Source organism: Delphinus delphis, chromosome 19, assembly GCF_949987515.2.
Source record: "Delphinus delphis chromosome 19, mDelDel1.2, whole genome shotgun sequence".
Classification (NCBI taxonomy): Eukaryota; Metazoa; Chordata; class Mammalia; order Artiodactyla; family Delphinidae; genus Delphinus; species Delphinus delphis.
Genome location: NC_082701.1, coordinates 16962824 through 16979745, shown reverse-complemented (window position 1 = coordinate 16979745; position 16922 = coordinate 16962824). Strand labels below are relative to the sequence as shown.

Here is a 16922-nt window from a genome sequence, read left to right as displayed (position 1 = left end):
AGGCCACAACAGTGAGAGGCCCGCGTACCGCAAAAAAAAAAAAAAAAAAAAAGAGATTTATAGGGAGGTTCACTGCAGCATTATTTCTAATAGTCAAACACTTAAAAAATGCTGATCAGTAGGGAAATGATTAATAAAATGTGGCATATTCATAATGTGGAATAATGTATAGCAATTAAAATTAAAACTTGATGTATATTTAATAAACACAGATGGTCCATTAAAACATAATATTGAGTGAAAAAAGTACACTTCAGAAAGATGTGCACAATATAATACCATTTTGTGCATTAAAGACTCCAAAACAATTCCATAATGTCATAATGCATATATATGTATGCATATATATACATATATGCATTTATACACGTGTATATATACATGTGTACATCATCCTTATATCAAGACTTTGAATAAGTGTATTAAAATATCATCATCACTGACTATAGTTTTCAAATGCATTTTAATTTAAGGTCAATGTTCCTCAACAGAAAAGACCAAACTGTTATAATTTCAAATGCTAGAACAGTACCATGGACAGTTTCATAGGCAGCACCATGGCCAGCACCATCATCAGCCCCAAAGGGACAGATGCCCTGAAGGTTTCAACCAGAAGCAAAGGGCCAGAAGGTTGAGAATGTTTTCTTATTTTATGATTAATAGCATTTTAATGTCAGACTAATAAAAAATATTTTTATAAACAAAAGAATTATAGCCAATGCTTTGAATAAACAGACATTACAAAGACAGGTAATGGGCAAAAAACATGCGCTAATTGAACATCAGTCTGCAGTACTTAAAATATGGCATTTCCAGATGGAAAGAAGACAATGATTCTTCTAAGAAGATTTAGTCTGAGGACTAAAATCATTGACTTGACTAAAAAAAAAGTCTCCTTGCAGACAGAACTCCTGTTCAGAATCTTTGAATTAGCACTCCCCTTCATACCAACTTCCTACCCTTTCTTTGCCTACATCTCTACTTACACTGAACCAGCTTTCTATCTTTATGCTACATCATGACATCACTCAGGGCCCCAAATCCTTCCTTGCCTCATGCTTACTCCACCTTAGTCCCACCTGAACACTTAGTTTTATAATTTTGCCCATTAGGTCTGTTTGAGTTGCCTTTTAAAGAACTGACTTTACAATCAAGATAAGCATTTCTGGTAACAGGAGAATGCTTTAAACACAATTCAGGCCACAAAACACATTTCTCATTTCATCTTGAATTTTCACTTCTTCACAACAGAATTTATCTGCATTAAAAGTTAAATTTACGCACACTCCACTCTATATTTAGAAAAGTTTAAGGAAATTAGAAACCTAAGCTACTTACACACCCATTTTCTCATTAGATTTAACAAGTGTTCATTTTTATTTCTGCCACTGTCCACAAATAGGGAACCCTGGCTTCAGGAACTGACCTACTTCCCTTTGGCACCAAACTCCTCCACTGTCTCAGCTTCACACTATGCTTCAGGTGAGGCAGTGATAGTTAAGGGAATTACTTATGTCAGTGTTTCCAAAAATGTGGCTGATAAGAGCTACTTAAGGGTGATTGTTAAAAACACAGATTCATGGGGCTTCCCTGGTGGCGCAGTGGTTGAGAGTCTGCCCGCTGATGCAGGGGACGCGGGTTCGTGCCCCGGTCCAGGAAGATCCCACATGCCGCGGAGCGGCTGGGCCCGTGAGCCATGGCCGCTGAGCCTGCGCGTCCAAAGCCTGTGCTCCGCAACGGGAGAGGCCACAACAGTGAGAGGCCCACGTACCGCAAAAAAAAAAAAAAACACAGATTCATGAATCAGACTTCCCAAGGGAGGGGCCTGGGAATCTTTTTCTTTTTTAAAAAACAAACTCCCTAGGTGTTTCTCTGAGGTAAGTTTAGAAAGCACTAATTATGCAACTACCAGCTACCTATATCTAAAGTAATTTCCTTTATTTTCACCCCAAGTCAAAAAATTTTCTCTCTCATCCTACTTCTGCAAAGAAAAGGCCAAATAAAGATATTCCCAATATTTAAGTTCCCTCTAACTCAGAAAAAAAAAAAGTATAAGTTGCCATGTTCCTAAATGAGGAACAAGATATTCTCTCCTTCCACTTTACCAACTTCTCTTCTCAGGCATCTCGACTACAGACAAACCTCGTAATGTGTTCCAAGCAACTGCTTTCAGTATTTGTTTTCTTTCAACCAGTTTAAAGTTAATATATCTTTGAATATCTTCAAAAGCATTGGATCTAGAGGATCTGAATGTGAATCTGAACATTCCCACACATCTTCCTAAAACCCCGTGGAAACAAAAAGGTGAACAAATAATGCTACATACGTCCATACCTTCAGCATTACTTGGAGACAGAGAATACCATGAAACTCAAATTACTTGAAAGTAGAGAAATATGTAACAAAATTAGACAGAGCTCCCATTGAGGAAATAAAGGAGAAGGGAGAGCACTACATAGAAAAAATATAGAGAAAATCACCCCTCGAAAGAGAAAGTCCAACACCAAAAGCCAAAACACTACACACAGGTTTGGGACTTGGTAGTCCATGACTCCAGGTACAGGGAAAGGACCTGAAAGTAAGTAGTACTGGAAGTGGCAGCATCAAAGAACCACTGGAAAGAATCAGATAAATAGAGAAGGGATGGTGTCCTTTGAGATGTGGCAATGAAGGGAAGAAGGCAGTAAGAGAGGAAAATTAAGGACCATGCAGAAACCAAAGAGAAATAAGCTATGCCAACCAACCTCTCTACCTCCCCCTCCACCTCACCATTATTCCTTATTAAAGAAACTGCACTTCTCTGCACTAACAGAAAAGAATGCTCTTGCACTAGTAATTTTGTCTACAAATCATGTGAAACAGAAAAAAATAACTCCACAAAGTTACTGTAAAGAAAATATAATAACAAAATATTGTAGCATTTCAGCTCATGAAGCATCTTCCCTAAAAAGATCAACTATGAAATAGAAAATGTATGTAACATTTTAAACTAAATTAAGTATCCTCAAATAAGTATTCAGACATATAACAAAACACCTAAAATCAGAAGTTTAAAAACTAAGACCAGAAATAGACAAATAAAAGAAATGCAATGACAGCTTATCAAACACAGGAAAGAAATTGAGGAAAAAGACAAACTACTCAGAAGTGAATAATAAATTACAAAGTGCCCATGGGAGAACAGATTCAAATTAATATTTAATAAGAGGCAGTGAATAAAGACAGGAAAATAACCAAGGTAGTAAAAATAAGGCAAAGAAAGAATTTGCAAAGAACAGAGAGAAAGTAGTTGAAATGGAAGACAGGCTGATAAGGCCTAAAATACATTTATAATTGGAGCTCCTGAGAAGAAAATCAAAACAACTGGGCCAGAACTAATACTTAAAACCATAATCTAAGAAAATTCTCTGGAAATAGAGAAAACTTAAATCTACATATTGAAACAAAGCATTGTATACCTGGGTTGTTGATCCTAAATGACCAATTCCAAGAAATATCCTAATTAAGGATATTAGAATTTAAAGACAGAAAAACCCTCAGCGTTCCCAGGCAGAAAAATCAAATTCCTTATAAAGATAAGAAATTTAGACTGGCATCAGCCTTCTCAAGAGTTTCATACAAAGCAAAGCAATGAGATGCACTATTTTCAAGAAATTCAAGGGAAGAAAACAAGCCAAGAATTTTATATCCAGCCAAGCTGTCCTTAAGATATCAAAGGTATAAAAAAAATCAGTTTGAATATTCAAGAACTTAGTAAACACTGTACACATATATACTTCCTGGAGGGATCTACTCAATTTATCCAACTAAGTAGAAACTGGCAAAAGGACTGATCATGATCATTTAAGAGATTTAATTGCAGAGTTAAGGCTAAAACAAGTGTGGGGTCGTACGTGGAAGAATAGCATGAAAATACCATGCTCTTATAGACAGAAATCAACTAGCATGGTCGCTATAATTAGTGATACTGTACTGCATATTTGAATGTTGCTAAAAGACAAGATCTTACAAGTTCTCAACACAAGAAAAAAAAGCTGTAACTATGTAAGGTGACAGATGTTAACTAGACTTATTGTGGTAAGCATTTCACAATGTATACAAAATATCAAATCATTATGTTGTATACCTGAACTAATATAATATGTCGATTATATTTCAATTTTTAAAAATTTGCTTCTTCCAGTAGAAAAAAAAAGAGAAGACTTAAAACTTGAAAAAAAAGAAAACAATTAACAAAATGGGAGGAGAAAGGGGAAGGCAGAATATTACAGTTAACTGTTGTATAGGTAATAGATGAGAGTCAAAGGATATCATTTAGAACAGACAGGACAGTTTTTTGAAAAGGTTAAGTAAGGAAAAAAAGAGGAAGTACTAAGGGCACTACGAGAGGTATAAGTGCAGATGTAATCACTAAAACAAAAATGTAAACATTCTTAAATATCAAAATTAATTTTAAAAAATAGCAAAGAGGTTGGTTCAAGATGGCGGAGTAGAAGAACATGCTCTCACTCCCTCTTCCGAGAACACCAGAATCACAACTAACTGCTGAAAAATCATTGACAGGAAGACAGTGGAACTCACCAAAATAGATACCCCACATGCAAAGACAAAGAAGAAGTCACAATGAGACGGTAGGAGGGGTGCTATCACAATAAAATCAAATCCCATAACTGCTGGGTGGGTGACTCAAAAACTGAAGAACACTTATACCACAGAAGTCCAGCCACTGAAGTGATGGTTCTGAGCCACACAACAGGCTTCACAACCTGGGGGTTTGGCAACAGGAGGAGGAATTCCTAGAGAATCAGACTTTGAAGGCTAGTGGGATTTGACTGCAGGACTTCGGCAGGACTAGGGGAAACAGACACTCCACTCTTAGAGGGCACAAACTAGTGTGCACCTCGGGACCCAGGGGAAGGAGCAGTGACCTCATAGGAGAAAGAACCAGACCTACCTGCTAGTGTTGGAGGGTCTCCTGCAGAGGCAGGGGGCAGCTGTGGCTCACCGTGAGGACAAGGACACTGGAAGCAGAAGTTCTGGGAAGTACTCCTTGGCGTGAGCCCTCCCAGAGTCTGCCATTAGCCCCACCAAAGAGCCCGGGTAGGTTCCAGTCTTGGGTCGCCTCAGGCCAAACAACCAACAGGGAGGGAACCCAGCCCCAACCATCAGCAGACAAGCGGATTAAGGTTTTACTGAGCTCTGCCCACCAGAGCAACACCCAGCTCTACTCACCACCAGTCCCTCCCATCAGGAAACTTCCACAAGCCTCTTAGATAGCCTCATCCACCAGAGGGCAGACAGCAGAAGCAAGAACTACAATCTTGCAGGCGGTGGAACAAAAACCACATTCACAGAAAGATAGACAAGATTAAAAGGCAGAGGGCTATGGACCAGATGAAGGAACAAGATAAAACCCCAGAAAAAGAATTCAGAATAATGATAGTGAAGATGATCCAGAACCTCGGAAAAAGAATGGAGGCAAAGATTGAGAAGATACAAGAAATGTTTAACAAAGACCTAGAAGAATTACAGAACAAACAAACAAAGATGAACAATACAATAACTGAAATGAAAACTACACTAGAAGGAATCAATAGCAGAATAACTGAGGCAGAAGAATGGATAAGTGACCTGGAAGATAGAATGGTGTAATCCATTGCTGCGGAACAGAATAAAGAAAAAAGAATGAAAAGAAATAAAGACAGCCTAAGAGACCTCTGGGACAACATTAAACGCAACAACATTCACATTATAGGGGTCCCAGAAGGAGAAGAGAGAGAGAAAGGACCAGAGAAAATATTTGAAGAGATTATAGTCGAAAACTTCCCTAACATGGGAAAGGAAATAGCCACCCAAGTCCAGGAAGCACAGAGAGTCCCAGGCAGGAAAAACCCAAAGAGAAACACGCCAAGACACATAGTAATCAAATTGACAAAAATTAAAGACAAAGAAAAATTATTGAAAGCAACAAGGGAAAAACAACAAATAACATACAAGAGAATCCCCATAAGGTTAACAGCAGATTTCTTAGCAGAAACTCTACAAGCCAGAAGGGAGTGGCATGATATATTTAAAGTGATGAAAGGGAAGAACCTACAACCAAGATTATTCTACCTGGCAAGGATCTCATTCAGCTTTGACAGAGAAATCAAAAGCTTTACAGACAAGCAAATGCTAAGAGAATTCAGCACCACCAAACCAACTCTACAACAAATGCTAAAGGAACTTCTCTAAGTGGGAAACACAAGAGAAGAAAAGGATCTACAAAAACAAACCCGTAACAAATAAAAAAATGTTAATAGGAACATACATATTGATAATTACCTTAAACGTGAATGGATTAAATGCTCCAACCAAAAGACACAGGCTCGCTGGATGGATACAAAAACAAGACCCATATATATGCTGTCTACAAGAGATCCACTTCAGACCTAGGGACACATACAGACTGAAAGTGAGGGGATGGAAAAAGATATTCCATGCAAATGGAAATCAAAAGAAAGCTGGCGTAGCAATATTCATATCAGATAAAATAGACTTTAAAATACAGAATGTTACAAGAGACAAGGAAGGACACTACATAATGATCAAGGGATCAATCCAAGAAGAAGATATAACGATTATAAATATATATGCACCCAACATAGGAGAACCTCAATACATAAGGCAACTGCTGACAGATCTAAAAGAGGAACTCGACATTAACACAATAACAGTGGGGGACTTTAAAACCTCACTTACACCAATGGACAGATCATCCAAACAGAAAATTAATAAGGAAACACAAGCTTTAAATGACACAATAGACCAGATAGATTTACTTAATATTTATAGGACATTCCATCCAAAAACAGTAGATTATACTTTCTTCTCAAGTGCGCATGGAACATTCTCCAGGATAGATCACAACTTTGGTCACAAATCAAGCCTCAGTAAATTTAAGAAAACTGAAATCATATCAAGCATCTTTTCTGACCACAATGCTATGAGATTAGAAATCAATTACAGGGAATAAAACGTAAAAAACACAAACACATGGTGGCTAAACAATATGTTACTAAATAACCAAGAGAACACTGAAGAAATCAAAAAATACCTAGAGACAAATGACAATGAAAACACGATGATCCAAAACCTATGGGATGCAGCAAAAGCAGTTCTAAGGGAAGTTTATAGCTATACAAGCCTACCTCAAGAAACAAGAAAAATCTCAAATAAACAATCTAACCTTACACGTTAAGGAACTATAGAAAGAACAAACAAAACCCAAAGTTAGCAGAATGAAAGAAATCACAAAGATCAGAGCAGAAATAAATGAAATAGAAACAAAGAAAACAATAGCAAAGATCAATAAAACTAAAAGCTGGTTCTTTAAGATAAACAAAACTGATAAACCATTTGCCAGACTCATCAAGAAAAAGAGGGAGAGGACTCAAATCAATAAAATTAGAAATGAAAATGGAGAAGTTACAACAGACACCGCAGAAATACAAAGCATCCTAAGAGATTACTACAAGCAACTTTATGCCAATAAAATGGACAACCTGGAAGAAATGGACAAATTCTTAGAAAGGTATAACCTTCCAAGACTGAACCAGGAAAAAATAGAAAATATGAACAGACCAATCACAAGTAATGAAATTGAAACTGTGATTAAAAATCTTCCAACAAACAAAAATCCAGGACCAGATGGCTTCACAAGTGAATTCTATCAAACATGTAGAGAATAGCTAACACCAATCCTTCTCAAACTCTTCCAAAACATTGCAGAGGAAGGAAAACTCCCAAACTCATTCTACGAGGCCACCATCACCTTTATACCAAAACCAGACAAAGATACTACAAAAAAAGAAAATTACAGACCAATATCACTGATGAATATAGATGCTAAAATTCTCAAAATACTAGCAAACAGCATCCAACAACACATTAAAAGCATCATACACCATGATCAAGTGGATTTATCCCAGGGATGCAAGGAATCTTCAATATATACAAACCAATCAATGCGATATGCCATATTAACAAATTCAAGGATAAAAACCATATCTCAATAGATGCAGAAAAAGCTTTCAACAAAATTCAACACCCATTTATAATAAAAACTCTCCAGAAAGTGGGCATAGAGGGAACCTACCTCAACATCATAAAGGCCATATACAACAAACCCGCAGCAAACATCATTCTCAATGGTGAAAAACTGAAGGCATTTCCTCTAAGATCAGGAACAAGACAAGGATGTCCACTATCACCACTATTATTCAACACAGTTTTGGAAGTCTTAGACACAGCAATCAGAGAAGAAAAATAAATAAAAGGAATACAAATTGGATAAGAGTAAAACGGTCACTGTGTGCAGATGACATGATACTATACATAGAGCATCCTAAAGATGCCACCAGAAAACTACTAGAGCTAATCAATGAATTTGGTAAGGTTGCAGGATACAAAATTAATGCACAGAAATCTCTTGCATTCCTATACACTAATGATGAAAAATCTGAAAGAGAAATTAAGGAAACAGTTCCATTTACCAATGCAATAAAAAGAATAAAATACCTAGGAATAAACCTACCTAAGGAGACAAAAGACTTGTAATGCAGAAAATTATAAGACACTGATGAAAGAAATTGAAGGTGATATCAACAGATGGAGAGATATACCATGTTCTTGGATTGGAAGAATCAATATTGTGAAAATGACCATACTACCCAAAGCAATCTACAGATTCAATGCAATCCCTATCAAATTACCAGTGGCATCTTTTACAGAACTAGAACAAAAAATCTTAAAATTTGTATGGAGACACAGAAAACCCCGAATAGCCAAAACAGTCTTGAGGGAAAAAAATGGAGCTGGAGGAATCAGACTCCCTGACTTCAGACTATACTACAAAGCTACAGTAATCAAGACAATATGGTACTGGCACAAAAACAGAAATATAGATCAATGGAACAGGACAGAAAGCCCAGAGATAAACCCACGCACCTATGGTCAACTAATCTATGACAAAGGAGGAAAGGATATACAATGGAGAAAAGACAGTCTCTTCAATAAGTGGTGCTGGGAAAACTGGACAGCTACATGTAAAAGAATGAAATTAGAACACTCCCTAACACCATACACAAAAATAAACTCAAAATGGATTAGACACCTAAATGTAAGACCGGACACTATAAAACTCTCAGAGGAAAACATAGGAAGAACGCTCTTTGACATAAATCACAGCAAGATCTTTTTTGATCCACCTCCTAGAGTAATGGAAATAAAAACAAAAATAAACAAATGGGACCTAATGAAACTTAAAAGCTTTTGCACAGCAAAGGAAACCATAAACAAGACGAAAAGACAACCCTCAGAATCGGAGAAAATATTTGCAAATGAATCATCAGACAAAGGATTAATCTCCAAAATATATAAACAGCTCATGCAGCTCAATATTAAAAAAACAAACAACCCAATCCAAAAATGGGCAGAAGCCCTAAATAGACATTTCTCCAAAGAAGACATACAGATGGCCAAGAAGCACATCACTAAGTATTAGAGAAATGCAAATCAAAACTACAATGAGGTATCACCTCACACCAGTTAGAATGGGCATCATCAGAAAATCTACAAACAACAAATGCTGGAGAGGGTATGGAGAAAAAGGAACCCTCTTACACTGTTGGTGGGAATGTGAGTTGATACAGCCACTATGGAGAACAGTATGGAGGTTCCTTAAAAAACTAAAAATAGAATTACCATATGACCCAGCAATCCCACTACTGGGCATATACCCAGAGAAAACCATAATTCAAAAAGACACATGCACCCCAATTTTCCTTACAGCACTATTTACAATAGCCAGGTCATGGAAGCAACCTAAATGCCCACTGACAGACGAATGGATAAAGAAAATATGGTACATATATACAATGGAATATTACTCAGCCATAAAAAGGAAAGGAATTGGGTCATTTATAGAGATGTGGATGCATCTGGAGACTGTCATACAGAGTTAAGTAAGTCAGAAAGAGCAAAACAAATATCGTATATTAACGCATATATGTGGAACCTAGAAAATGGTACAGATGAACCAGTTTGCAGAGCAGAAACTGAGACACAGATGTAGAGAACAAACGCATGGACACCAAGGGGGGAAGCGGCAGGGGGTGAGGGTTGTGGTGTGATGAATTGGGCGATTGGGATTGACATGTATACACTGATGTGTATAAAATGGATGACTAATAAGAAAAAATTAAAAGTAAACATAAAAAAATAGCAAAGAGGACTCACCACATAAATACAACTAAAGCATAAAATGAAGGAATTGAGGGCTTCCCTGGTGGCGCAGTGGTTGAGAGTCCGCCTGCCGATGTGGGGGACGCAGGTTCGTGCCCCGGTCAGGGAGGATCCCACATGCCACAGAGGAGCTAGGCCTGTGAGCCATGGCCGCTGGGCCTGCGAGTCTGGAGCCTGTGCTCCGCAGCAGGAGAGGCCACAGCAGTGAGAGGCCCGCGTACCGCAAAAAAAATAAAAAATAAAAAATGAAGGAATAGAGAACAAAGCAGTCATATCAATAACTGAGAATGGGCTTAACAAACCTATTAAAAGAAAAAGATCTTCAAATTAGTTCATAAAGCAAAATCCAACTCTACGTTGTATACAACAGACACATCTAAAACAGTGATTCAAAACGGCTAAAAGTTAAGAGATGGGGAAAGGTATTTTGAGCAAATTAAAAACAATAAAAAAGCAGGGATTATGATCCTAATATCAAAATATAATTCAAAACACATTAAACAAGATTAAAAAGGATACTTTATAATGCAAAAAGGCATAATTCACAATAAAAATATAACAGTTATGAATATCTACATACCAAATAACACAGAAAGTACTGTGTAAAGTAGAAATGACAGGAGATGCAAGGAAAAGTAGAAAAACACTAATAATAGTAGATTTTAACACACCATTCTCAGTGCAAGACAGGTCAAGTGACCAAAAATAAGTAAGAATATAGAAGATCTAAACAGCAAGATCAATAAAGTAGAGCTTATGGATACACAGCAAACAGTACACGCTGATAACAGAGAATATATCTCCTCAGTGCACATGAACCATCTTCTTTCCATGTGCGTGTGTGTGTGTGTGATGAGAACACTTAAATCTACCCTATTAGCAAATTTTAACTATCCTAAACACAGTATTGTTAACTACTGTCATCACGCTGTAACTAGATCTCCAGAACTAATTTATCTTGCAAAACTGAAACGTTGTACCCTGCGACCAACAACTCCCCGTTATACAAATGTATTCTTCAAAAATGTCACCATCGGGCTTCCCTGGTGGCACAGTGGTTGAAAGTCCGCCTGCCGATGCAGGGGACACGGGTTCATGCCCCGGTCCGGGAAGATCCCACATGCCGTGGAGCGGCTGGGCCCGTGAGCCATGGCCGCTGAACCTGCACGTCCGGAGCCTGTGCTCCGCAACGGGAGAGGGCCACAACAGTGAGAGGCCCGCGTACCGCAAAAAAAAAAAAAAAAAAAAGTCACCATCGTGAAAGGAAAGAAAACTGAACATTAGAGAAATGATGACTAAATGCAATACACGATCCTGAACTGGATCCCACACTGAAGGGGAAAAATACTATAAAGGAGATAATTGGGACAATTAACAAAATTGGAATATGAACTATAGATTAAAGTTTCAAAGTTTCCTGAATTTGATCACTATTACGAGCACATCTTTTTTCTTAAGAAACACACACTAAAGTATTAGAGGTAAAGAGGAATGATTTCTGCAACGTAACCTCAAATGTTCAGGAAAAAAATGGGTGTGTGCAGGGGGGGGGGGGGGTGTGTGTGTGTGTGTGTGTGTGTGTGTGTGTGTGTGTGTGTGTGTGTGTGTGTGTGTGTGTGTGTGGAGAGAGAGAGAGAGAGAGAGAGAGTAAGGACAGAGAGAAAAAATGATTTTAAAAAATGACAATTAGTGAATCTGGGTAAAAGTAGTACATAAGAATTCTCTATTATTTTTGTAACATTTCCATAAATATGATTTTTTTTTAGGTCTTAAAAGCTGGCAGAAAAAAAAGCTGACTTAATCACACTTGCATTTTCTTTTCTCCCCCTACTGAACCCATTAAGTTGACATGAAATTACCTGACAAAAAGACTCATACTCCATTTTCCCAACTTTGCCACAATGCCTAACTAACAATCCCAGTTTTTACTTATTAGCTCCTTAGTTTATAAACCACAAGTGGTTTAGTCTTTTTTTCCCCCTGAAGTCATAAGTTGCCTTCCATGCCCTTCCCTAATGAACTATGATGACTTTATAACACATTTCATTTTAAAAAGTGCATTGTTTTCTTAAGTATTGTCACCCTTTCTTCTCCTTACCCTAAATCATATTTATCTTTCCAAACAAAGACATTAGGAAACATATCTCAGTATACAGTAAAATGGAATCACCATGTAATACCAATTATTCCTCTTCAACATAACTTTGACTTTTAAAAAAATTTTCCATAGCCATAATTTCACCAAGTCCTATTCAGCTTAATTCTAGGCAAGTCAAATAACCTCCCAGCTATTTTCCTTCACTCCTGAATTCTCCTCACTCCTCACTAGACTCCACAATGATACTAGAATTCTTTTCTAAAGGTAGGATTTTGTTGGGCTCGTTCAGAAATTCTCAGCTCTAAGTGTCTTTGTGTAAAATCCAAAAATCTCAGTATGTACTTCTAGGTCCTCCACTAACTTCACACTCTACTCTAATCACTTAATACAATCCATTCAGGCAAATCATTTCAGTCAGACAAACATACTTATGAGCACTGCCTATGATTTGCTTGCTTCCAACTCAATGCCTTTTATTTATGTTATGTCTCATCTTAAGAGTCTTTCTTCCTTGTCTCTATCATGTCATGCTTTTCCCCTACTTCATAATCATGCTCAAAATTCCAGTGCCTAGAAAGATTTCTCTGGCTAATTTTCCAATCAATTCATCCACTCCTGCTCCATCTTAGCACTTTTACAAAGAGCTGCTAAAGGTAATATTTGTGCACAAATTTACCTTGTACATCTTCTGTGGGGTATGAACATGTGGATATTCCTTTCCCTACTAGACTGTAATTTCCAGATAGAATAACAAGTAGATAAAGAGGTAGGTTCCATAACTATTTACTTTCCATTCTCATAGACCTAACTGTAATATGGATGAAAGTGTAATGGCCTGAGAAGTAACAGAAAATTGTACAGATATCTATAACTATGAGAAAATCATAAAGAAAATCTACCTCAGGTAGCTAAAAAATATACCTACCTTCTATTTCTTGCCCAATAGAAAGTCCAGCCCATTTACGCTGTAAGATAAGAGAGACAAAAAGACACTTAACACAAAATCAATCAAAATTAGAGAAATGAGGAAAAGAGGATTTCTTTGCATTTCATTAACACGTTCCCAGACCAAAACATGGCTGTTAAGTGTTGAATTGTATCCCACAAAACAATATGTTGAAGTCTTAGCTCCCGACACCTGTGAATGTGACCATATTTGGAAATAGGGTCTTTGCAGATGATTATCAAGGTAAGATGAGGTCATATCGAATTAAGGTAGACCCTAACCCAATATGGCTTCCTTATAAGAAAAGGACACAGCATACGGGGAGAAAGTCATGTGACAATGAAGGCAGAGACTGAAGTGATATATCTACCAGTCAATGAACATCAAGGACTGTCCGCAACACCAGAAGCTAAGCACGGAACAGATTTTTCCCTAGTGCCTTCAGAGAGAGCCTGGCCCTGCTGACACCTTGACTTCACACTTCCAGCCTTCAGAACTGTGAGAGAATACATTTCTGTTGTTTTAAGCCACCCAGTTTGTGGTACTTTGTTACAGCCACCCTAGGAAACATATGCTATAGTTTATTTATGCCTGAACATCTATCCTCAAAACATATAAAGCTTGCCTTTTTACAGTAAAGCTGGCACCACTGAATAGGATGCTCCTTTGCACAATATAACGCTCCTGAAAGACTTCATAGTATCAGATATTCCAGCGTTCTAAATGTACTGTGGATAGTTATACTGTTTGATACAGTAGCACAAAAAGAAAGACGTTCAATTCATGAAAACTAAATTAAAACTTATCAGATAATCTATACTGAAACCCAAGCAGGGATTCAAATCATTAGATGGTCATGACTATTCTTTGTGTACTAGCCAAAAGAGTGTCAGGCATTTGGCTTTAGCTTCTCCCCAGTACTGACTGGCAAGAATGTATGGAAGCAGGACAGATTGTGTTCAGGCAGGAATTCAAGACTGGCTTGGTATAGATTCAAAATTAGCAGTTACTGACAAAACTCCAAAGAACAGTGAGAAAAATAATTTTTGACTGGAAATCAAAAGTTTGTCTACTCATCTGAACTTTGTGGATTTTGTGGTGGGCAGTTAAGAAGATGCTGCGTTTTGAATATGTGCAACAAGTGCTCTACCTTCCAGCTTTCTTACCACCTCTCCACCCTTCACCTCTCTCTTCTGTAGTACCCTATCCCACTTCTGGCCAACTGGAAATTTAGTAGCATACTGGTTAAGCCCAGACTTTGGGTCACAAAGCAGCCATAATTAGGTTCTACACCCAGAGACAGTCTCAAGGACGATAATAACAATATCTATCATTTGGGGTTGTTAAGAGAATTAAACGAGTGAACACAGGCAAAAGCACTTAGAATAGCACTTGGCCTAGAGTAAATGTTGGGAAAATTTTTTTAAAGCAGAGACAAGGAAAAATAGTTAGAAACCCCATTTCTGGCCAGCAGAATCTCAAATGCAGCTCTGTAAAAGCTGGTTAACTCTAGAATATTCCAAACCTTTGATCTATAAGAAGCAAATGCGAAAGGTAGTCCTGATATTGGAGAGGCATCTGAACAGAGAAAAAGGGAACAGTGAGTGAACACTTCCCATAATTTTTGAGGGATTCAAGAGATCTTTAATAGTTCCCTAACAAGTGTTTGATCTCCTTCCCTAAACCTCCAGGTGTGGGAGGGCAGAAATCAATGCTTATTAGCATACTACAAGGAGGTAAAGGTTGCATTTGCATCGTTTAGGACTGGGGACCAGCAGCATGAGTAAGGTGACAAGGGAGGAAAGGATACAGACTCCTACTGGTGATGCTCCTACATTATATATTATGTGCCTGCAATAGTGCTAGGCAATTTCCCCTCCATAGAATCCACCAACGGTTATAAATGTAATCATAATCCTTTCACTTATTACAGAAGCCCAGCAAGTTAGGTTGTAATTTGAGATAACAGCTACTCATATCATATTCTTTAGCCTAACATCATTGCATTTTAAAATCACTATTAGATGTCAATTTTAGAAGTAAATGCTATTTTTATATATTTTATACATTTTCTGTTACCCCGTGAGCTAACATTAAAATAACTTGACACTTTGATAGTTGATATCACTGCAGAATTCTTTTAAATTAGGGGGAAAAAGTCAAGGCAATAAAAGGTAGACACAGTAAAAATTGGCAATTAAGAATATATCTTTTAATTCCTTACATAATACCTAGATGGTTTTCCTCAATATGAATCAATACAGTTACAGTGTGACACAGCTTGCTTTAAATGAATTGATTCTTCTACGACTTTCAAGAATAGAAGAGAATAAATTCCTGAGTTACCTGAGGTAAGCTGAATGCAATGCTCCCTGGAACCACAGATGGGTGGGTCCTCAGTGTAAACGTGTACCTGTGGTTGGGGGAGGTCCTAACCATCACGTGCCTAAAGGACAGAAACACAGTCAATACTCCACATCAAAGGAAATAAAGAACATCAATTCCAAATGTGCTCATTTCCAACAAACGATGTTTGATGAGTACTGGGTGGAAACATGGCATTATATGAGTCCTGAAGAAACAGGACCACAAATTTCATTTCCAAAAATTGTCAGCAATTCAAAACGTTTTCCAGGAATAAGGACCACCTCAGGCCAAACAGACATCAAGCAGAATCAGGACCAAGTTCAAGAGAGTACCTACCATCCAAAACCTCAACGTCATTGCATTTCCAGTTTACATAAAACTGAAGACAGTAATTTACTTGATATTAAGTAAAAATTAGATGAATTTCCTCTCCTGAGACTTATTTCACATTCTAACTAGACTAAAGGAAGGAGAACCAAAGATAGAATAAAGCCAGGATATAGCAGTCAAAAAAAAAGTTAGTTTTTAGGACTATTCATTAAATCTCTTTGCAGATTCCCACAACAGGTTGAAATAGTAACAGCCTGTAATATTAAAAAGGTGGTAAAAATGAAAAATTTTCACAAAATATATCAGCTTCCATACAGATATCAATATTTACTATTTCAAAGCATTTTGTGCTAATTCACCCTGCTCAGAAGTTACCTGTAAACAGATGAACTATAGTTATCTCATGGTCATCTCCTATACCAAGAAACTACCAAGGACTGTGTGTGAGATAGAAGCTTCAAACTCTGCTACAATAGCACTATCTTTTTAAAAGTTATCTTTTAGAATGCTATAATTTTTAAAATATTAATGGTTAATGTTTCTAATGTTTCTAAAATATTAATGGTTAATGTTTCTATTCTATATGGTTAATATTTCATATTGTTTTGTCAGTAGGACACAAGTTCCTTGTATCTACTATACTTTAAGTAACCCCCTCATGTGTACAGTGAACATCTAACACGTAAAAGTATTCCATAAGCATATTCTCACACTGATTGTCTGTAGTGCAGTTTATATGTAGAAAGTTCTATGTTCAACTTAGAATCACAGAATTTTTAGGACTGGAAACAATGTTAATACAATTATGTAGTATAGCCCTTTACTCTGAAGCGGAAAACCACAGATGATTAGCAGTTCTAACCCTGTGAAACTCATGCATTTCTCAGATAGCTTTAG

The 16922-nt window shown here is 37.3% G+C and overlaps 1 protein-coding gene across 3 annotated transcripts in view; it reads right to left on the bottom strand.

Annotated features, from left to right (window-relative positions):
• The window catches only part of NSF (N-ethylmaleimide sensitive factor, vesicle fusing ATPase), a 156946-nt gene that overhangs the window by 113966 nt on the left and 26058 nt on the right, over positions 1-16922 (bottom strand). For all 3 annotated transcript variants that reach the window (XM_059997645.1, XM_059997644.1, XM_059997648.1), the window contains exons 3-4: positions 15675-15774; positions 13308-13347 (exon numbers count right to left, since the gene is read on the bottom strand). In XM_059997645.1, coding sequence (XP_059853628.1) covers positions 13308-13347; positions 15675-15774 — 140 coding nt within the window. The remainder of the gene's footprint in view (positions 1-13307; positions 13348-15674; positions 15775-16922) is intronic.